This window comes from Megascapheus bottae, chromosome X (genome assembly GCF_031878675.1).
Source record: "Megascapheus bottae isolate mThoBot1 chromosome X, mThoBot2.hap1, whole genome shotgun sequence".
Lineage (NCBI taxonomy): Eukaryota > Metazoa > Chordata > Mammalia > Rodentia > Geomyidae > Megascapheus > Megascapheus bottae.
In genome coordinates this window covers 89,378,713-89,402,017 of record NC_143547.1, presented here as the reverse complement: position 1 = coordinate 89,402,017, position 23,305 = coordinate 89,378,713, and the positions used below count along the sequence as shown (strand labels likewise).

Genomic DNA, 23,305 nt, shown 5'->3' with positions numbered 1-23,305 from the left:
CACATAGTAGGCACTTAGTCTATGGTGTGGCAATGTTTCTGAATACATTGGGCAAAGAGTGGGCAGAGGAAGACCTGAGATCCCTTTAAAGGCATTGGGAGAGGAAGATCTACAGCTTTGGCTCTCTTAAGAGCTGGCCATCCAGGATACAGTGACCCAATGAAACTGAGCTACAGGCAGGGGGCAGGGAACTGAGTTTGGCTGACTATCTGTGCTGGAAGCCAGGAGGGAGGCGGGGAGCTGGGAGGGGCATAGAAATCCTGCTTGTCAGAGGACTGCAGGTGCTAGGTAGAGTGGATGTAGGTGGGCTCCTGGAGCCTGGCGATGGAGGGGAGGAGGTTGGGGCGGGCCAGCGGGCGGGCGGGGGAGAGAGGGAGGCGGGGCTCATAGCCTGAGAGGCTGGCCTTAGACAGCTCTCCCCATGCCGGGGCAGTTTGCTGCATCTGGAGGAGCTCACTGGAGAATCTCCAACATCCGAGCGGGCCTTCAACTACCGTAAGTACCTGCAAATGAGCGCATGCGTCCAGTGGCTGAAGATTAATTACTGGCCACCAGACCCCAAGCAAAACCGTAAAAGAGTCTCCCTGTTGTCATTAATAGCTGTAAACCAAAATGCTACTCAATCTGTACTCCAGCCCCCTCCATCCTTGCCTTCTCCTTCCCTCCCTCCCCCCCCATCCCAGCCCTGCCTCTGCTGACGATCTCTAGGCACTGGTTAGATACCTTCCCTTTCCCTTCTCAGTCTTCCCTCCAAACCCTCAGCGGAGCACGTACCCGGCACCCCCGCTGAGCCCCAATCCCTTTGATTCCAGAAGCCCCCAAAGCTATGCAGGGGGGCGAGTCATTAGCCATTTCGGGTATGTCACCCTCAAAAGCACTGCAGCGCGCTGCCTAAGGGTGGGGAAAGTGGTTAGGATGAAGTAGAAGGGGGAGGGGGAGGAGGCAAAATGGCTCAACAGCCCAAGTTGAGAGTGGGGGTGGGCGTGACCAATTAACCTGAAGCTAAAAGCTATTCCCACATTCCCAGGGCATGAGATTCATCATTTGGGCAGGATATAAATGGTATAATTTCCTTAGTGATTGAGGTATGATCAGCTGTACTGAGAAATCTAGTTTTCATGACTTCCCTTAATCCACAGGAGTGAAAGATGTTGCTGGGGGGGGTATCCATGTGGTAAGGCTGGAGCCTCAGATGGCATTTCCTGGTTGGAATCCCAGGTTGAACCTTCCCCTTGGCAGAAAAATCCAGCTTCCCCCAATAGATTCTGGCCCAGTGCCTCATGGGAACAAAGCAACAGGGTGGCATCCAAGCCTTGGCTAGGCACTGAGAGGAGTGGGGACAAGGGACTGAAGGAACTGGGATGGAAAGACTGCTGTTAGGATCCTAGGCCACTTGAATGCTCTTTTTGTCCAAAAGGAGGGGGAAAAAACACCTTTTTACACGCAATGTTCTCTAAGTTCCTGTCTCTGTACATATATTCTCTCTCATCCAACACAGCAGTGTGTGTCCATGAAGGAACATTCATTTAACAGATAAGAAAAGTTTGGAGAGAATAAGGAGAACAATTAAGTATCCCTCAATGTAAAGTAATAAATGCAAAATGGAGTTCGGTTCTTCTTTGATAGCTTGCTGTCCACCACCATAACCCCGAGGTTTTCGGAAATGAATTCTCATTCCTTTTTACTCCTCTATCAGGCCAACTATTAAGCAGTGGGGTGTTAGCAACCCTCTGGGGAAGGAAAACCAGGCCCTTTCTCTGTTGTGGGTGATGTCGCTCCTCCTAGTCACTCAGTAAAGTCATATACCTGGGGTGGGCCAGGATTTCACATTCTGAACAGAGGCTTGGTGGAGGAGACTTAGCTTGACTTTCTGTGGGGAGGACTCAAGTTCCCTTAGCAACATGTTCCTGGGGGGCAGGGGAGGGAGCCATAAAGCTCTGAGATGATTCACCTTAACTGTGTTCATGGCCTGTCCTTGCTAGTGACTATCTGCAAAATCAGAACCTATTCTTATATATACCTTGACTCCAATTTCCTTAGGGGCAGTGAACAAAGATAGTACAATGTGATGGGCAATCACAGAATCATGTATACCTCCTATTAATTTAATATCAACGGTTTGATTCCCCAATACCTACTTCAGACGAGAGTATGGAGCTTCTGGAGTTTCGAGGGAAATTCGAATTTGAAGCACCTCATAAAAAAGTCAGTTCTTCATGGATTCCTATAGGAAGGACAGGGGAGATTGTAGGGGGACACAGAGAGAAGGTGAATTCGTTTTGGACTATAGGCATTTATACTTAAATATAAATTTGAATTTTGCCTTTAGTAACATCTTTGGTTATCACCTTCTCTGTAGACTCCATTTTCCTCATCAACAAAATGGGGATGGTAAAGTTTCCTTGGCTAAGTTGGAAGTTGTGTGTTGCAGGGTGGGGGGGGTATAGAGGATCTGAAAAAGTGACTCCTCTACTTCTCACTTCTGCAGACTTCTATCAAGTCACCTTCTGAACCTTTGTGATCCAAGTGACAAGTAGATATTTCAAGAGAAATGACATTTTAAAGAACAACCAGCAATGACCTTGAGTGGGGAAATAGGGAATGAGTATCTGGGCCCCAAAGAGGAAGTAGCAGGTATCTTCGTAAGGCTGTGTGTGCTTCTACGTGTAGGTTTGTCAAGGGCAGGTTCGCCATTTCAACTGAACTTTAAGGAGCAGAACAAGTCCCCAAGTAAGAACACTTCTGCTTTTAGATCCCACCACTTCAAGACTCCAAGTCCACATTGAGTTCCCGAGGCCCTGTGACCTTGGACAGACCAGGGGAGGTGGCCGCCATGCGTTGGACCTTTATTATCCTGCTCTTTTGCATTCGTGAGTATAAGGAAGGAGTGACAGTTAAGTGACTCTATCATAGTTACTCCTCACATTGGGCTTCCTTGGGAGAAAGGGAAGAGTATTTAAGTTTGGAGGGCAACGTGGGAAAGAGGGGAACTCCCTTCACCATCAGCTCTCTTTTTCAGGGCTCAGTGTGGGTATGACCTACACAGGTAAGTGATTTTTGCCCTCTCTCATACCTCCCCTCCTGAATGATCCCAAACACTGGCCTGCCTATATGACCCTGGACATAACCATCTTGAGATTCCAAATGCAGACTGGGATAGCCCTCCTTTCCTGGCTTTGTTTTCCACGAAAAGTGGTGAGCTGTATCTCAGATGGAGAAGTTAAATTGCACTTTCCAGTTCATTTGACATTTCGAACCCCAAATAAATTTTCCAGGCTCCCTTTCCCATCCCTTACATAAGCAGACACTCTTCTCCCCTAGGGAGAGCCACAGGAAAGCTCTGGCTGAGGGCTGATTGGGGGTATGTTGTGGGAGGGGGAGGGCTGGACTGCTCATATCTTTGTGATCTTTGCAAATGACAGCGATGGAATCCCAACCGGAGCTCTGGATCGAGTCTAACTATGCCCAGGCCCCTTGGGAGAACATCACCCTTTGGTGCAGAAGCCCCTCTCAGACATCAAGCAAGTTCCTGCTGCTGAAGGATACCACACAGATGACCTGGATCCATTCTTCCCACAAGACTTTCCAAGTCTCATTCTTCTTAGGTGCCCTCACTGAGTCTAATACAGGTCTTTACAGATGCTGCTATTGGAAGGAGACAACCTGGTCAAAGCCAAGTAAAGTGCTAGAATTAGAGGCACCAGGTAAGAAGACAGAGATTGATAAATTGAGAATATGCCCCAGTTCTTGCCTCAAATTTGCCTTCCCAACACAGGGCTTGTTTCATTCATTCATTCATGCATGCATGCATACCACACATAAGAAATAAGTCTTCTTTGTATATTAGGATTGCACAGTGAGGATACAGAGTCCGTAATAGAGAAGTAAGATGACAAATGAGAATCATCCAGGGAAGCCATTGCAAGCAGAGCTCTCCTCTGCTGCAATCTGGGCAGCATTGTTCTAATTCAATCTAATTCCAGTTCCTTTTTTCCTTCCAGGCCAGTTACCCAAGCCTATCTTCTGGATCCAGGCTGAAACCCCTCCTCTGCCTGGATGCAGTGTTAACATCCTCTGCCATGGCTGGTTGCAAGACTTGGTGTTCATGCTGTTTAAGGAGGGATATTCAGAGCCAGTGGATTACCAAGTCCCAACTGGAACAATGGCCATATTCTCCATTGACAACATGACACCCGAGAATGAAGGGGTTTATATCTGCCGCACTCACATCCAGATGCTCCCCACTCTGTGGTCAGAGCCCAGCAACCCACTGAAGCTGGTTGTAGCAGGTGGGTGTGGCCATGGCTGCTGGCATCTGACAATTGTTATCCCAGGGATCATAACTAGTTGAATTAGGATTTGGGGTTTTACTTTCTTCAACCAGGTGTTAGGCCCTGAGATGTAAATTAGAATCACACATGCCTCAAGGCAAATACGTGGGAGCGAATCATTTCGTTAGTGAGTAAGTCCAGGCAACCATCTGCAAGCTATCGCTCATTCATTTATTCAATAAATATTTATTGAGCACCTAATATGTGCCAGGCACTGCCACTGCAATCTTCAAAACTGATTTTTAATTTTTTAATGTATTTTTCTTATGATTATTATTTCGAGATGTGGGGAACAAAGCGATTTGCTAGTGCTGGGGATGAAAAACAAAAACAACCATCACAAACAAAAACAAATGACAAAGAAAGTAACAAGTGAGAGTTTTCAAATAGTTTGATAAACTACTTGGGTAGAACCAGCAAAGGCAGCACCAAGTTGTAAACACAGAGAAAAGTCTCTCCCTCAGATATGCAAACGCCAGACACATACTCCTACCCCAACTCTCCCACCATGGCCTGGATGCTTCTAAATGGCCTTATATAGACTTGCTACAGTGCCTACATCAAACTTAAAAAAAAAACAAAACGTGGTGCTACAATAAGTAATCTCAGCTTTTAGTTCCACTTCTGATATTGCCTCTCTATATGAGCTTGAACAAGTACTTCTCCACATTTTGGGTTCCTCCTCTCTAACACAGGGTAACTATCTCTCCAACCTATTATATGATGTTTCTCTGTGCCTCAGTTTCCTGGTGTGCAAAACTGATCTAAGAATGCCTACCTCACAGGGTTGTTGTGAGGATTTTTCGAAGGACAATATATGTACAGTGCCTGGCATGTATGCTCTCGATAAATGGCAGCTACTAATTTGTTAGTGTAGCTTTTTGTTGAGGATTAAAGAAAAAAAAGGACTGTCTGTTGGGCTTGTGTGTATGGATGCTTATTGCACACACACCCTTCCAGCATAGATTTCCCCAACACACACTTCCGTAGTCATCGATTCTCCAGTTTTCTCCTCTAGTTCATAAGTTTCTGCTGGGAGGGAATGTCTTCTTTACCTTTTACTCTTAGACCTATGTGATGTCTGATGCATCCTCAATATTCCATAGTGGATAGGTGACTATTCCAAGGACTCGGATTGGGTAAGAAGGCAGGGTATGGGAGTGAAGGTTGACCTCAGTTTCATAGTACAATCCTCTTAGAATGATCAAGAGAAATGAAGGTGGGACCTTATTAAGTAATTTCACTGGGTTACTGACTTCCTTGCCAAGCCCTTCTTATTGGGCTGGAGGTTCATCTTGAAAATATGGCTTTAGGTAAGCTGCATGCATTCGAATGTTCTCCTTTAATATCACAGTACTTCCAGGATGGCATCAAACTTATTCATAGTTTGGTCCTTCAGACTACAAAAAAACAACTCTATCAGTCCTTCCTGAAGATACTAGAAATTATGTGTGTAGATATACCAACATACACACATACCTACACATGGACCGATCTCAGTGGAACTGACAGTCCAGTGAGAGGGAGGTGACATAAATGAAGATACTCTTGATTACTTGCTAGAGCAGTCAGAGATCCAAGGAAGAGTGAGGGAGGAATGGGTAATTTTAAGAATATTTAAAAAGTTGTACAGAGAGCAATCATCTTACCTCTAACTTCAGGATTTTTTCCCTTTCTAGGATTGTACCCCAAACCATCTCTGATAGCCTATCCCGGGCCCATCATGGCACCTGGAGAAAGCCTGAGTCTCACGTGCCAAGGGCCAATCTATGGAATGACATTTGCTTTAATGAGAGTTGAAGACTTGGAGAGTTCTTTTTACCACAAGAAACCAATCAAAAATGAGGCATTTTTCTTCTTCCAGTCTCTGAAGATTAGTGATTCTGGACATTACCTCTGTTTTTACTATGATGGCTCATACAGAGGTTCACTCCTTAGTGATGTCCTGAAAATCTGGGTAACTGGTAAGAAAGGGGTAAGACATGGCACATATGTTATGGGGTAAGGATATAAAGCTCTCTTTGGGTCTCCCTGGAGAATCTTATCATGCAGCCAGAGCTAACAATGGAGAAAGGTACAAAGTTTGTATACATGGGCTTAGGAAGGGACTCAGCAAAGGTAGGCTGGAGTAGGAGGGAAAGAAGGCTAACTAGAAGGATTGGTAACTCAGACCATATTTTGGGTCTCATCCTAGATACTTTTCCCAAGACCTGGCTACTTGCTCGACCTAGTCCTGTGGTCCAAATGGGTAGGAATGTAAGCCTGCGATGCCGAGGACCAGTGGATGGAGTGGGGCTAGCCCTGTACAAGAGAGGAGAAGAGAAACCACTTCAATTTTTGGATGCCACCAGTATTGGCGACAACCAATCTTTCTTCCTCACTAATGTGAACTCCAGTGATGCTGGCATCTATAGCTGCCACTATTTCCTCACCTGGAAGACTTCCATTAAGGTGGCAACACACGACACTGTGGATCTTGTGGTTGTAGGCAAGTACTAAAACTATTCTTATCCTAATCCTGTTTGTTTTACATCATTACAGTGTGCTAAAAAGAATCTAGTAACCCTTAGTAGTCTCTTAGATCTATGAGTCAAAGATGAAGCATGAGCAGGCTGATATAGAACTTTTCTCCAAATCCTTTGGAGACCTTGTTTGTCAGGGTTGTTCTTCAAGCCCTACCTCTAAGCATGGCTCAGCCTTGCTGGGGCTTGTGGGAGAATTATTCTCTTTCCAGCCCAATTCCTTTTGAATGTGTGGTCTTGAAGTTAGGAATCAGAAATCTGAAGAACAGCACAGAATGAGCAAAGGAATGAAATGAACAGCCAGCCTTAGAATAGAAAGCAAGTGAAGACCAAATGGAGAGTTCACAAACATTTGGTGGGAAGAGGGTACTGGGTTCATCAGTCTGATCTATGGATTGGTTTCAGATAAGCCCCCCAAACCTTCCCTGTCAGCTTGGCCCAGCACTGCGTTCAAGCTAGGAAAGACCATCACTCTTCAATGCCGAGTAGCTCATCCAGTACTTGAATTTTCACTGGAATGGGAAGAACGAGGAATGTTCCAAAAATTCTCAGTGGATGGAGATTTCATCATCACTCATGCTGAAGGGAAAGGCACAGGGACCTACAGTTGCAGCTATCGAGTTGAGGCACACCCTACTATCTGGTCACATCGCAGTGAGCCTCTGAAGCTGATGGGGCCAACAGGTAAGATGAGAAGTCCTTAAAAGAATGTGAGGTAATTATCCCAATTTTCTGAGAACCCCAAAACTATACCCAGAACAGTATGGGAAAGGGATTTAGAAGCTGGGAAATCACAGCTCTTGGTCCTGATTGGGGACCCTTGGTCCTGACTGGAAGCCCTCCCCCTTGGAGTGACCTGACAGTTACCTCAAAACAGTAAGCACAATACTATCAAGGCTCCCAGGCTCTAGTAAAGGGAAGGTCACTTTAATCCCTCCTTCCCAATACAAGCCATCTAAGTAACTAGTTTCTGAGCCTATGAATGTAATCAACTGCCCTGTCCCCATCAAGGCTCCTGTTTCTGCCCCTCTCTGACCACAGGATTTCTCACTTGGAATTGCCTTCTGAATGAAGCTATCAGGATGTCTCTAATCATGCAGTTTGTTTCCTTGCTGGTGATAGTGTTGTGGATAAGATGGAAGTGTCGGAGACTCAGAATCAGGTAACCGTCTCCTCCTAGCTCCCTTTCTCTAGCTGAGTCTGTACTTTTAAGTCTCAGGAATGGGTCCCTCTCTAGTGAAGATAAGCTACAGGGGACATACCCTATGTATCCCCTCCCCCATGCCCCTCCAGGCTTACTAGATAAAACTTTCTCAACCCAGATCTTTTTCTTTCACCTCACAGAAGAGTCATCACCCAAACCAGAGGGTGGAGAAATGCATAGTTCTCAGAGGCTACAGAAGTAATCAGAAGCATGTTGACTGACCCCCACCCCTCCAAGAGTGCTAACACCTTTCCCCTTTCTTCCATACCACCCTGTTCCTTAGGCATTATTGCTGTCTCCCCCCTACTAACATGCTCTGCATTTGTTCTCCTCTAAGAAGCTGTGCTATGCTGTCTCTAAGGTCTTTATCCAACTCCTACAACAACTTTTTGCCCTTACCTCCAGCTCAGGGGCTAGAGAGGCTTGTGGCTCATCCTAGTTGCTTTAGAAACTTCTCTCCAACCACCTGTGCAGATCATCCTGGGAATAGAGTCTTAACCTGATGAGGCAATGGATGGAACCAAGAACCAGACAGTTTCCTCTGACAAACCAGACAGACCCTTCTGCCATTTCCTTTTATTCTTTGTTGCCCTCTGGGCTATCCACTTCTCTCCCTGATCCTCCTGATTTGTCTTAGGCTATTCCATTTAGAAAGGACGAGAAAAATGACAGCGCCTAATGTGCTGGAAGCCTTGCCTCCTGAATGCTTTGCCTACTTCCTTCCCACCCTCTGCTTCTCCCCATGCTCTTCTGCCACCTTTGTGTGTCTCAGAATAATCAATACACAATGGATGATTACTATGATGATGTGTGTCTGTGTTTTCCACTGGGGTCTGAGGGACAGAATGCTTTGCGGGGATGGAGGGGTGCACCTAAGGCTTCTAGAAATAACACCTCTTGATTTTTTTTTTCAAAAAGTTTCCATGGGGTCAAAGTTCAATTTGTTCCAGATTTTGTCCTGTGTCTCATAAATATTAGAGTAACCTCCAAGGCAGGGTTTAGAAAAAGTGTAGTAATGCATGGTCCAACCCAGTCCAGGGCGGGGAGAGGGAAGAGAGAGAGAGAGAGAGAGAGAGAGAGAGAGAGAGAGAGAGAGAGAGAGAGAGAGAGAGAGAGAGAGAGAGAGAGAGAAGCAGAGAGAGACACAGAGAGAGACACAGAGAGAGACAGAGAGACAGAGACACAGAGACACACAGAGACAGAGACAGAGACTCAGAGAGAAAGCCAGATTTTGGAGAATGCAAAAGCATGTATTCCTGACAAGTGGGTGGGGGCAATGGAGGGGGATCAGTGTTTCCCACCTGAAAATTGTGAAATAAATTTTGACTTATTAGCATCTAATTCCGTAAGAACCATATTCCAAAGCTGCTACACATTTGTAGTCATAATCTGGGTCAGGGAAGGGGAAATCCCACTCTGACAAGCTTAGCTTAGCATTGACAGTCTTCTGGTAATTCATCACGGCTGCCTAGGCAACCCTTCCATAATAAAGGCAGGTGAGGCAGGTCGGTGTGAGGACCAACACTGCCATAATAACAACTGCTTCCAAACTTAAACGTGATGATAGAGAAATACTCCACCCTTACACCCACCACTCAGAGCTGCCGATCATACTGAGTTCCAAGAGTTCTGAGAGCTAGAGATATAAAAGCGTTTTTCCATCTGACATCTCCCTTCCAGCAACAGCCTAATCAGGGGCCATGGGAAACTGACATATGATATAGGCTGGGGAGAGGGGGAGGGGTCATGAAAGAGCAAGAAGTTTCTAGGTAGTTAGGCCCTCAAAAGGAAAAGTCATCGATGTCAGAAAGGATTATATCCCATTATCCTGGCTATACACAATCCTGATTGGGTAGTGAGCAAGCCAATGACATAAATTGCCGCCCCCTTCTCTCCACCCTCCCCTTAATCCCAGTAAACTCCTCTCATCTCTTTTCTGGTCTCGCTAGAGAAGCCTGGTTGCTGGGAACAGCTCAAGGGATCACCATGCTCTTCATAGTCACGGCCATTCTCTGCTGTGGTGAGTACAAGAGGGTGGACAAGGGGCCTGGGCAGAAGGCCGGGGTTAAGGCCTGGGGAAGGAGGGGGCAGAGCATTGGTAGCAGTTTCTTTTGCAGAACTGTGCAGTGGTGTCTTGACAGAAGAGACTGGTGAGTTTTTCCCGTTCCAGACTGGGACATTCCTCTCTGGAGATCTGAAATAACTAGAGAGTGACAGTGTCAGTGTTTAGAGAGTGACTGGTTGGGAAGAACGGACAGCCAGGAACGAGCACTTGCTAAAACTGCTGGCAAAATTCAGCTTCCAACTCTGCCTTTCTGCCTGCAGCCCCCCCCCCCCGCCCCACCAAAAAAAAAGAAAGAAAGAAAGAAAGAAAGAAAGAAAGAAAGAAAGAAAGAAGGCTTTTGCACTGTTTCTCAGGCTCAGCTGAGACATCTGCTTCCCCCTTTACCCAGTACCTGAGAAAAGGAAGCAGGGAAAGAAAGGAGAGATTCAGGTTTGAGTTGAAAGGGACAGTGAGCAGTGTGATTTAGGTTGGTGGTATTGGGGGAACTCAAGGGCAAGGAAAGAAGGGAGAACAAGAAGAGAGAATGGCTTCATTAACCTTGTTGTTTCTAGAAATAATCACACCAACCCCCAAGCCTGAGCTGTGGGCAGAGACAGATTTCCCTCTGGCCCCTTGGAAGAACTTAACCCTGTGGTGCAGAAGCCCTTCTGGCTCTACTAAGGAGTTTGTGTTGCTGAAGGACGGCACGGGTTGGATCGCAACTCGTCCTGCCTCAGAGCAGGTCCGAGCTGCCTTCCCACTTGGCGCCTTGACCCCGAGCCACACCGGGAGTTATCACTGCCATTCATGGGAGGAGATGGCTGTGTCTGAGCCCAGTGAAGCACTTGAGCTGATGGGAAGAGGTAAGTAATGGCAGAGGATCTCTGGGGGCATCTGCTGCTCCTCTGTGAGTCCAAAATGCTGGAAGGAGAGATGGGCGCAGGGCTGGGGGAGGGGTGGCAGTGAGAGCAGACTTTACAGCCAGGATCGAGTTTTTTTTTTCTGTTTTCCTGAAGAAGTCACTCTGAGTGTCCCATCTGGACACTTCGAAACTTTGAATTCCTTTGCAACCTCTTGGATTTTCTTTTCTTTTCTTTTTCAGACATCCTCCCCAAACCTGTTATTTCGGCTCCCCCCCCAGTGCGGGGTCAGGAACTGCAAATCCGGTGTAAAGGATGGCTGGCAGGCCTGGGGTTCGCTCTGTATAAGGAGGGAGAACAGGAACCTGTCCAGCAACTTGGCCCGGTTGGGAGGGAAGCCTTCTTTACTATCCAAAGAATGGAGGATAAAGACCAAGGCAATTACAGCTGCCGCACACACACTGAAAAGACCCCCTTCAAGTGGTCTGAGCCCAGTGAGCCCCTGGAGCTGGTCATAAAAGGTAGAGCTTAAAAAAAGGATGTGTAGGAGGAGGGGAAGTCAAAACCCCCACCAAATACTCCTGTCCACAAAACTTTGCTGCTGGTCCTAGGAGCCTGTGTCCAATCTTAGAGCCAGGCAGGCGTGGTGCTGGGAGTGCCAGGCAGGGCCTCTGGCTGCATGATATTAATAGCCATAATCGTTATTAATAGCTTGGGTTTGTAGAGGGTGATTTAATTTTTCTAATTATTTTCTCATCAATTATCTCACTTAAATATAGAGCCAGTCTTCAAGGGAGGTAGATCAGGTACCATTTCCCATTCTAATCCAAATGGGCAAAGAGGCTAAGAGGATCCACAGAGAGAGCCCCAGTAGAAGTTCACCCTTTCATTGCACCCCCTTTGTGTCCCAGTGACAGAATTCACCCAGAGGCCATGAGGGAGGAGGGTGAGAGGGCCAAGTGCAAGATTTCTACAAGTGACTGTTACTGAATGGAGATGCATAAGAGAGCTGGGCAGTGTCCTAGAACTCAACATTCTCCTTACTTGTCTGCTTTCTTTTGTTGTTTTGATCCCTTTCTAGAAATGTACCCCAAGCCCTCCTTCAAGATACTGGGCAGCCCTGTGGTCACCCCTGGTGCCCGGGTAACTTTCAATTGCTCCACCCCCCAGCAGCAAATGAGCTTTATTCTGTACAAAGATGGCAATGAAATAGCATCCAGTGATCAGTCTTGGACATATCCAGGAGCAAGTGCAATGAACTTTCTGATCCTTTCGGTGGGCTTTGCTGATGGAGGAAACTACAGCTGCCGTTATTATGGCTCTGATATCTGGTCTCAGCACAGTGACACTGTGGAGCTTGTGGTGACAGGTTAGGAAGGGGAACACCCTGATGGAGGGGGTATAGATCCCAAAAGGGCTTGGACAAGAAGAAATGTTCCTTCTAAAGGACATTAAGAAAGTGCTCAGGACAGTGTCTGGCACATGGTGAGCAGCCCCTGTGGGACAGCTGCTCATATTATTACAGGAATAGGAGACTAAGAGGTGGGGGAGGGAAGTAATTCACTTTCAGGAAAGAAGTGAGGGAGATGGGGATGTCCAATCCAAGAGCCAAGTTCCAGTTGCTCTGCTTCTGAAATTGTTCTAGCTTGGCCTTGAGCTTTAGGCTCAATGTCCATTCTTTCTTTAGCCAGACTGCCAGAGATTGGTGGGTTGGATGGCCCTCAGAGAACAGGAGAAAACCTTGAAATGTCAGCTACATATTATGCAGGCATTACAAATGACCGTTTTTCAAAGGCTGTTTTATGTCATAGGAAAGTATTCATAATATACAGTTAAGTGAAATATATTAGACTATCCAACTTGAGTACAGTGGGATCTTAATTATATAAATAGTTATAGCTACAAAGACAAGCAAGAATAAAATACAGGGAGAATATAAATATATAAAAATTGTTTTCTTTGAGTTGGTAGCATTGTGTTTTCCTGGGGATTGTTTGAGCTATATTTTCTAATTTTCTACAATAAAATATACTGTTTCTCATAATCATATTATTATAAGAAAAAGTTATTATTCGGAAAGCTATTTGCAGAATGCTAGGGGAGTGTCTTCTCTTATATTGTGATCTCTTATGATTTCAGAATACTATCCCAAACCTACTCTCCTGGCACAGCCAGGTCCTGTGGTGCTTCCTGGAAAGAATGTGACCTTGCATTGTCAAGGGCTTTTCCAGGGTATGAGGTTTGCTCTGCTACGAGAAGGAACCCAGGTGCCCTTACAGCTCCAGAGTGCCTCTGAGGACTCAGTTGACTTCCTCCTATACTCAGTTGAAGCAGAGAACTCTGGCAATTACAGCTGTATCTACTATGAAACAACCATGTCGAACAGGGGCTCATCTCTCAGTATGCCCCTAATGATGTGGGTGACAGGTAAGGGCAACCAAATCATGAGATCGAGATAAGGACATGGAACAAGAGGGAGGTGGATGGGGGGAGTTGGGGGAGGGGTAATCAGTCTTCAAAGGTTAAGCTAAACCATGGAGGACAATCATTATGTCTAGGGAAAAAGAGTTCATTTGGAAAGGGATAGGTTTCCAAACTCACCGTTATCCATATTTGTTCTCTTTCTAGACACATTCCCCAAACCATGGCTGTTTGCTGAGCCCAGTTCTGTGGTTCACATGGGGCAGAATGTGACTCTCTGGTGCCAAGGGCCAGTCTATGGTGTAGGATACATTTTATACAAGCAAGGAGAAAATACTTCAATGCAACTCTGGGGATCCACCAGTACTGAGGGAGCATTCCCCATCACCAATATATCTGGTGCTAGCATCGGGCGTTATAGCTGCTGCTATCACCCTGATTGGAGCAGCCCCATCAAGACTCAGCTTAGCAACACCTTGGAACTCATGGTTACAGGTAAGGGAATGATACTCTGAAGTGGCCATGGGAATGGAGAAAGGAGAGAATAGACTGGTTTGTGAGATAGGACTTTTAAGTAGCATCAGAGGCTCCATAAATGATACACAGCAGTTGTTGCATTTTCTCTAATCAGGAGTTGATTTCTTTCAGGCTTACTCCCAAAACCCAGCCTGTTAGTCCAGCCTGCTCCCATGGTGGCCCCTGGAGAAAATATGACTCTTCAATGTCAAGGGGAACTGCCAGACTCCACATTTGTCCTATTGAAGCAGGGGAATCAACAGCCCATAGAGCACCAGAGGCCTACCGGGTACAGGGCTGACTTCTGGATGCCAGTGGTGAGAAGTGAAGATTCTGGCATCTATAGTTGTGTTTATTATTTGGACTCTGCTCCATTGGCAGCTTCAAATCAAAGTGACACCTTGGAGATTTGGGTGACTGGTAAGGTCCTGGGAACATCAATATGCATTTCGACTTTTGGGGGGAGCTTTTTAGTAGTTAGTAATAAGGAGGTAGAGGGCTAGGTTTAAAGCCATGTGGTTTTTCTGATTACAGACAAGCCCCCCAAGCCTTCTCTGTCGGCTTGGCCCAGCACCATGTTCAAACTTGGGAAGGACATCACCCTTCAATGCCGGGGACCCCTTCCTGGTGTGGAATTTGTATTAGAACATGAGGGAGAAGAAGCTCCTCAGCAGTTCTCAGAAGATGGGGATTTTGTCATCAACAATGTAGAAGGAAAAGGCATTGGAAACTATAGCTGCAGCTACCGTCTCCAGGCCTACCCTGATATCTGGTCCGAGCCTAGTGATCCCCTGGAGCTGGTGGGAGCAGCAGGTGAGTGGATAACACTTCCATGAAGGATGCTGGCATATTATACCTGGAACCCTAGACATGGCCCCCACGTGACCCTGAGGAGGCCAAGGTGACAGGGATGAGATCAAGGGGTAGCACTGACACGCTGACCTCGGATTCTACTCTTTGATATATCACAGGGCCTGCTGCTCAAGAGTGCACTGTGGGGAATATTGTCCGAAGTAGCCTGATTGTGGTGGTTGTGGTAGCCTTGGGGGTGGTGCTAGCCATAGAGTGGAAGAAGTGGCCTCGACTTCGAACCAGGTACGTGCTCATCTCACTCTCCTGAAAAATCATGTGTTATTGGGGAAACAGTGGTACAAATTCTCCTCCTCTAGCCTCTGAGCTCCACCATGCAATGTGTTTTCATGCTGATGAACCTGGATTCTCCCTTACCTATGCATTTTCTTTACACAGAGGCTCTGAGACAGATGGAAGGGACCAGACCATCATCCTTGAAGAGTGTAACCAAGAAGGAGAAATAGGCACTGCTACCAATTCTCCCTCATCTACCACTCAGGGAATTGCAATGGAGCTGTCAGTCCCAGTATAATAATCTGCTTTACAAAAGCGTTCCTTTTCTATCTGTTCCCTCACATTCTGGGGATTCTGACTGCTTGCCCTGAGAATTAGTGCTGTTGCTTTTTGGCTTCTAATCATCTGAGTTGTGTCAATAGGATGCCAAGAGTTACACACTCTACTAGGACTAGATGCTTCCTAGAGAGAGGTTTATCACCCCTATAATTCCTCACTCTGCTGATTTATTGGTGCATGAAATTCTATTAAAATGTATTCTTCTGAATAAAAAGACTATTCACTATTTAAAAGCAAAACCTATGACAGTGGTCTTCTATCATCTGTTGCCCACTTACAACTTAGCAGTACTGGTGTTCTGAAGCCGACCTCCATAGAAAAAGATGAGGATACAGGGCTACTAGTATACAGACCAAGTTCAGGGAGGGGGAGAGGGAGGAAGGAGTGCTCCATAACAAGCCTTTGCAATTTGGCTTGTGATAAGGTCACTTAACAGAGAGGTCTTTTTATCCTTCCATTTCATTATTGAGTTGATGAATGAATATTGATAATTTTCTGTTCAGGTTGAATCTGAAGAAGACAAGCACTGATGTTACATTATTTTTCCTTCACCATATTACTTTTTAGGTTCATAGCTCACTTATTTTCAAACATCAAGATCAACCCTCTGCAGAAATTTGAAACATAGAAAGTATGTTTTCTCTCCTTTGTTAGCAATCACAGTCTATAAATTAACTCAGTCCTAAGTATGAATGGTTGATAAAAGCTGAATATTTGCTCCTCCCATAAAGATAGATTCATTTTCCCTAAAGGTATGGGTCTCAAGTGATGGGATCATAGAGTAAATCACAGTGTGATTTGGAACATGAAACCATCTAGTGTTCTCTCGCAGGATCCCAAATGGGAGTTGGCTCTTATTCTCAGCCCAGGACCTTTTTCTCTTAGTTAATACACACTTTGCCCCATGTATGAGGATTCAGCACTTATTAAGGATGTTGGATTGGGTGGGGAGGCTTACTTAGTTCTTGGACTTTGTTCAAGACCTCATGAGAACTGGTCTGTGGGTCCTAAAGGGGGTCACAATCCCTTCAATCATGATTCTAAAGTTTCTCTCTTCCCAGAGCTGTTTAATTCTAAGCAAACACATCTATGAGACAATATGTAAGAGATCAGCACACAATGAATTATCTACTCCTGGCTACAATAAAATTCCAAACGCAACTCCTATATTCTTGCATTAGGAAGCTTATTTACCCAGGAAGTTAATGGGAAAAAAATACATCCCATTTCCCTTTATCCTTACCAAATGAAACACTCTGGGTATTAAAGGCTAATTTGTATTAAGCTCTTCGGAATGCAGAAGTACAAAGATCCACTTTGATTTCCATGTGATGAGATTTTATTAGTCACTTATACTAATTTCTTATAGCATTTCTAAAAATTCCATTTCAAAAGTGCCTTTACATTTCAGTCTAGCCAAAACTAATTGTTGCTTTGTGGTGAACACCACTCTGCCTTCAAACTCTGAATCCCTAACCAGCCAACCAGCTGTGCATTTTGAACACACAAGGAAGGAGGCCCATCCTTGGTCCTTGGTTTTAGGATCAAAGTCCTTTCATCAGGTTGGACGTAGTTTTCTGATCTTTAGATGTTTCAGAGTGTGTATTGTCAAGACTAATGATAAAGCCCTGCAAATTATCAAGTGATCACTTTTTTGCTTTAGCTTTTAACCAAAAAGAAGGGAAATAGGAAGATCCGGGAGCCAAAGACTGAATTTAGAAAAGCATGGGAAAGTAGGATGAAAAAAAGAAAAAAAAAGGACTCTTGTGAAATGCAAATGTTGAACCTGGGGTCTTCCATGTCAAAAGGTTTCAGACATACTCATGTGTAATCAGAGAAAAGTCTGATAAATGGACTTTTTATGAGCCCATTTCTGAAAAACAAATGGTAAGGAATATTAGGACACTGGACTGTTAGCTGGCTTTCTAAAAACACTTACATATACCATTTTTTTCACTAAGAGAACCAAGTTCTCCCTGTATTAAAAGGAAGAAAATAGTTGTCAATTAACAGTGAAATACTTAAAGACAAAGAATAGCTTTGGGATTTAACTTTCCTACTCACTGTCAGAGTTATGTCAATGAATTAAGTATCTATTTATAATGCAGAAGTCGTCACAAACTATCTCAATGAATTAAATATCTATTTATAATGCAAACGTAGCTTGTTGCTGACAATTCTCCACATGGCATGTTTTTGCAACCTGGTTGCCATGGGAATCAGTTCCTTTACCCCTGGCTGGCCTCTAATCATCCGCCCAGCGTCAGGTAATTTCTGGGAAATGGAATCGCAATTAGGTTGGAATGAACTTTTGACAAGGGAATTTGTGTCTGAGATTCTGGAAAAAAAGACCTTTCTCAAGTTTCACAAATGCAAATTGCCTCTGATTTTTAGATTTGTACATCTTTGCTTCTAATATCTCAGAGCTACAAAGATTCTCATGGTACTGTGGTGCAATTCCGTCTATTATGGGATCTTCTCTATAGCCAAACTGAGAGACACACAGCCTCTTCTTGTACATTTCCAAGGATAGAGAGCTTACCCCTTAAAATAAAACAACTTGAGAATCTCAAAATGGAAATAAGTCGATTGATCATGTATCTGCCTGTATGCATTCTCTCCACAGTCATTGGCTCTAATTTGGGGCTCAAGTTACAACACAGACTAAATCCACTCTTTACACATGAGAGTCCTAAAAAATTTAGAAATGGGGTTTATCCTTCTTGATTCCACTAAATCTCACTCAGTGGTACCATGAGAGTTGAGCCAATATTCACTTACAAAAATATTCATGCTGTTAATTATTAGTTATCTAGGTTCTAGAGATAGTAAAGCTTACACCTACCTCATTCATTGCCAGATTCAACCAGAACAGTACTTTTATGCATTTTATGTATCTATTTAGCTTAGAAATATTTATAGGCTGCCTTGAAAATAACAGACACAGTCAAGGGCACTGGATCCAGGAGTGGACAGAGTAATGTCTGCCTTTCTAGTGTAGGGAACAGATATGAATTGTATGTTAATCCATGCTAAATTATTATTACTTAGCAATGCATAGTTGTTTAAGAAAGTATCTGTCATATTAAGGAATAATAAGGTACCTGGAATATTATGTGGTGATAAATGCCATAATTAAAAATAAAGCAGAGAAAGCATGTAGAGATGTGTATTTTATAAAGAGATTATTGTAATTTTTTAAAGGATGGGTAACTGAATAGATCTCTTTGAGATGATATTTGAGTTATACCTGAAGGAACAAGCCATGTGAATACCTAGGTAATATTGGTCCTTGTCAGAAATAGCAGGTACAAAAGCCCTGAGACAGGAGAATGACTAGCTGACTGGTAGAGATATGAGAATGGAGACTAGTTCGACTGAGCAGAGTAAACACAGAAGAGAGAGAAAAGGATGAAGTCTGACAGGTAATGGGAAAGGAGCCAAGAAAGACCTTGTAGATCTTCGTAAGGACTTTGAGTTAGACTAAATGAAATAGAGGCCACTGAAGATAGATTTAAATAAAGCTATCCAGCCTGCTTTGTGGAAGGTGCCAGGGTGGAAACAGATCTACAAGGAAGCTGTTGCAATGATCCCACAAAGAGAAGTTGGCTTAGGCCAGGACAGTAGCAGAAGAGGCAATGAGAAATGGTTATTGATATAATTTGAGAAAAGAGCCGAAAGAACCTGCTGACAGATTGAGTGTAGGGTGTGTTCTGTGACCATTTCCATTAGAAGATAGAACTGCTTGAACTGTTGCCTTGTTGTTTGCCTCCTAGACTATTTTCATCTCATCCTCAAGAAAGTTTTCCAATGCTTCCCAGTGTCTAGGTTGCCACTGTCGCATGCATAGTTTATCAGTGAGTTAGATCATTGTCCATCCACAAACACTGTATGCTGGATATAGGCCTGTGTATCTGCAGGGATCTGATGTGCTCAGAGTACAGAAGACAGCGAAATCAGTACTTCTGCAAATCTCAGCTCACCATTTATTTTTCTTTGAATGTTTTGGAGGATCACATGCAATATCCACTACAGTTATTTTTCATTATTTGTTTAGTGTCCCATAATTACTCCTTTTTTCTTTTTCTTTCTTTTCTTTTTTTTTTTTTTGCTAGTTGTGAGGCTTGAAGTCAGAGCCTGGCCACTGTCCCTGAGCCTTTCTGTGCTCAAGGCTAGCACTCTACCACTTGAGCCACAGTACCACTTCTGGCCATTTCTGTTTATGTAGTGCTGAGGAATCAAACCCTAGGCATCATGCATGCTAGGCAAGCACTCTACCCCTAAGCTACATTCCCAGCCCCTCTCATAATTATTTCTTTGTCTTGAAATTTTTACATTAAAATTTATCTTGAAGTAGTTGTACAAAGGAGTTTATGAATACAATACACCTTGGTCAATATCATTCCTTTAAACATTTTCTTTTATCCCTCCCAACCCACCCCTTCCTTCACTCTTCTTAATTTTGTAGGACATACAGCTCAGCATTTCTATTTCTGCCATCCAAAATTTCATTCGTCCTCAGGCAAGCAGATCATACTGTTGACTCACAGTCAACTTATGGTCAACTAAACCCCACAGCTGTTTTGCATATAAACTCTTGCCAACTCAGTTCTTTCTTATCCCTTACTCATTAGTACAATATATTCTTGTTCAATCACATGTTAACTAAAACTTTAGATTCAACATTTTTTCTTGTTTTATGAGTCCTTACTTATAAAAATCTATATTTCCATTTAGTGGGTCCCCTTTGATATGTCACACCTATAGACTCTGTTTTCATTTATTCCTAACAGCTACCTTGTAAAAACCCTCTTGCTATTATTCCTATTTTACACATGAGAAAAGAGGGCTTTGCGCTCATAGCTGAGGACAGAGGTAGAAGCAGAATTCAAATCTTTCTGCTCCCAAGTCAGACTCTGCCTTTAAACTTCAGATGATACAGTGGTTAGAACATGGTTAAATGTGTTCTGTTTAAGTACAAAACTGACCACCTTTTGTCACATTCTTTGGTTTTTCTTAACACTCATATGCTAGGCTCTGTAGTAGTCCTTTTAATTTAGTTAAAACTTTAATCTTTACAACAAATCTATGATATAGGTACTATCACCACTCACATTCCTTATGACAGAGGAAATGAAGGCACACTGAAGTTAAGCAAGCTAGTAGGTCATATGGCCAGCAAGTGTTAGGGACAAGGCTTGGACCCAGGCAGTCTGGCTCCAGAGTTTGTGTTTGTAACCACTAATCTATGCCATCTCAGGTTTCTGTAAGAGCCTGACCTTGCACTCTCCAGGGAAGGAGGGGCCTGGGCCGAATTCACTGTCCACTTGCCACTCTTAAACTTCTAGCCCTCCTGGAGGAATGCAGTCCAGTTTACTCATTCAGTCCCACTTCCTTTCCTTATCTACAGAAGCCTTAAGTTAATTAAGCATGAGTACTTATGTGTGGTCACAAACTGACTTTTAGCTTTCTTTTTTCTAGCCTGAGTGCATGCTGCTCTTCTCTGTTGAAGATCAAATTCAACTTCCCTTACTGAGGGAGATAAAGGGATTATATAGCTGAAGAAAAAGCTGTGACAAGGTGGACCCCTTATTCTAGGACAGTCCCTAGAAAGAAAACTTTGTGAGTGCTGGCAATACACTTCGAGAGCAAGAGTGAGACAGGGAGGAGAGAGAGGCGGGGCACCCCAACCCATCCCTACTCCCAACATTGGGCCTTTTGCCAGAACATCTTTTCATGTGGCAAATTAACTCTATGGAATTCTGGCTTGAGTCATGTTTTCAACTGGTTGTGGTATGGATTTGTGGAGAAACTCAAGCCACAATACATGTTATTGGCCTATCATGGATAACCTTTGTGGTAACATCTCTTGTAATTTCAGAAGGCCATCTTCAGCAACACATGCAAAAGGTCCAAAACCAATCTACATGAAATGATAGATTAAAACATTCAACAGGACCCAGAATTAATTTTGAGCCTGAAACAAATCCTATAAAGGGTGGTAGATATCAGGGCACTTGTCCAAACTAGCCAATGTCTCTTTAATTTGTAGGATGGTGTATTCCATTTTGACCCCCAAATTGTATTTGACCATATTCATCTATAACATACTAAATAAGTGATTGGCCAATCTATTTGAACTTTTCTTAGGGAAGTCGCAGAGGAGCTTACTATCCATAAGGAATGGATAGCCCTTCAATTATTAGGTGCCTATAATAGTGAGGAAATTCTATTTGGGGGGGGGGTTATGGGGCTTGAACTCTGGGCCTGGGCACTGTCCTTGAGCTCTTCAGCTCAAGGCTACCAGCCTACCCCTGGGCCTAGATTCTGTCCCTTAGCTTTTCAGCTTAAGGGTACCACCCTACCCTTGAACCATAGCCCAACTTCCCAGTTTTTAGAGATTAAATGGAGATAAGAGTTTCACAGATGTGTAGTGCCCAGGCTGGCTTTGAATATATATATATATATACATATATTCACCATATACATATGCATATACATTCTGCATATGATTATTTTATGTTAAACATTCACATATCCACCCTATAAGCTAGCTTCCTTTTCTCTATCTTGTCATCAGAGAAGTGTTTGTCAAGATCTCTCAAATCCAGGTAAATGTTTTTTGCACCCTCCTCTTGTCAACCAATCCAAAAGGAAATGAGCTTAGTCTGGCATGACTTCTTCTTAATGAACCCATGCTGCTTCCTAGTCATTACTGAATGTCTTTCTAAGGACTCAGAAATCATCTTCTTAATATCCAGCCTAGAAGTTTGCTGGAGACCTACGTCAAACTCACCAGGGTAGCATTTGCAGACTGCTCTTGCTTTATTGGGAAAAGGTATTGCTTTATTTAATTTTTGGCACCTTTTCTTATCTACAACTCTTGAAGACTACCAACAGATCTATCCAAGCTTACAAGCCTGAATGAAGCAGTGGTAGCTGAGACGCTATCTGTCCTTTTCGCCTTTTCCTGAGATGAATTAATCTATGTTAGATGGATACAGAAACTCACCCCTGCAATGGAAGTCATAGAGTCCATGTGCCTGTTTTATCAAATACCCAGAATGCCAATTGGACAAGATGGGTTAGCATGCAAAAGTGTTCTTCCCAAGACAGGTTTGATCTTGGATGTGCACGTAAATCAGCAAGGACCTTCTACAATACACTCATTCAGTATCTCTGGGACAGGGCCTAAAACTGTCTATTTCTTGCAAGATTCCAGGTAATATTTGTGCTATCAATATACAGACAATATTTTGTGCAACAAAGTTTAATTAATTAATTAATTTCATTTTTAATCTTCAAATGGCTGTACAAGGGGGCTATAGTTTAACATGCCATCATTTTCCCCTCTCTCCCCTATGCCTTCTCTAGCCTATTTCACCAAATTTCCCACTTCCTTTTTTCATATAAATACATTGAGCAACTGTATTCATCCACCATTCCTTGATTCATTCATCTTTTCCATCCTACTACCTCCTTCATTCAATCTGTGTTTCAGCTGCCTGGTATCAATCCTATTAAACTGTCAGTTAATTATTCTAAGCATTTAATACATGGACTTTCATTTCTTCTATACTTTAATCAATTCAATTGTGTATATATGCACATGCCCCTGTGTGTGTTTACATAAAGTTTGTATTTTGAGTCAAAAATCCACTTGTAAAAGAAAGCATGTGCCCCTTCTCTTTCTGAACAGGACTTACCTTGGCACTTATACAAAAGATTTCATGTCAGGATACAACAAAAGCATCTGCACACCCATGTTCACCGCATTACAATTTACAATAAGGCCACATTACAGAACGCACTCAGTTGCAAAAAATGGATTGTTAAAAATGAATAAGTGGGGGCCAGCAGTTTGGCCTAGTGATAGAGTGCTTGCCTAGCATGCACGAAGACCCAGGTTGGATTCCTCGGTATCACATACATAGAAAAAGCTGTAAATGGTGCTGAGGCTCAAGTGGTAGAGCTCTAGCCTT

At 43.7% G+C, this 23,305-nt stretch overlaps 1 protein-coding gene across 1 annotated transcript; it reads left to right on the top strand.

The window, feature by feature from the left end:
* Positions 1 to 405: 405 nt before the first annotated feature.
* On the top strand, positions 406 to 15,562 carry Igsf1 (immunoglobulin superfamily member 1). The gene is made up of 20 exons (XM_090326766.1): positions 406 to 495; positions 2,753 to 2,870; positions 3,020 to 3,046; positions 3,423 to 3,704; positions 4,002 to 4,289; positions 6,011 to 6,295; positions 6,526 to 6,819; positions 7,259 to 7,537; positions 7,895 to 8,015; positions 10,007 to 10,077; positions 10,175 to 10,207; positions 10,674 to 10,964; positions 11,204 to 11,482; positions 12,043 to 12,330; positions 13,101 to 13,388; positions 13,590 to 13,877; positions 14,031 to 14,318; positions 14,433 to 14,711; positions 14,870 to 14,993; positions 15,147 to 15,562. The coding sequence occupies exons 2-20, from the start codon at positions 2,834 to 2,836 to the stop codon at positions 15,280 to 15,282; spliced, it is 3,978 nt and encodes a 1,325-aa protein (XP_090182892.1). The 5' UTR covers positions 406 to 495; positions 2,753 to 2,833; the 3' UTR covers positions 15,283 to 15,562.
* Positions 15,563 to 23,305: the final 7,743 nt, after the last annotated feature.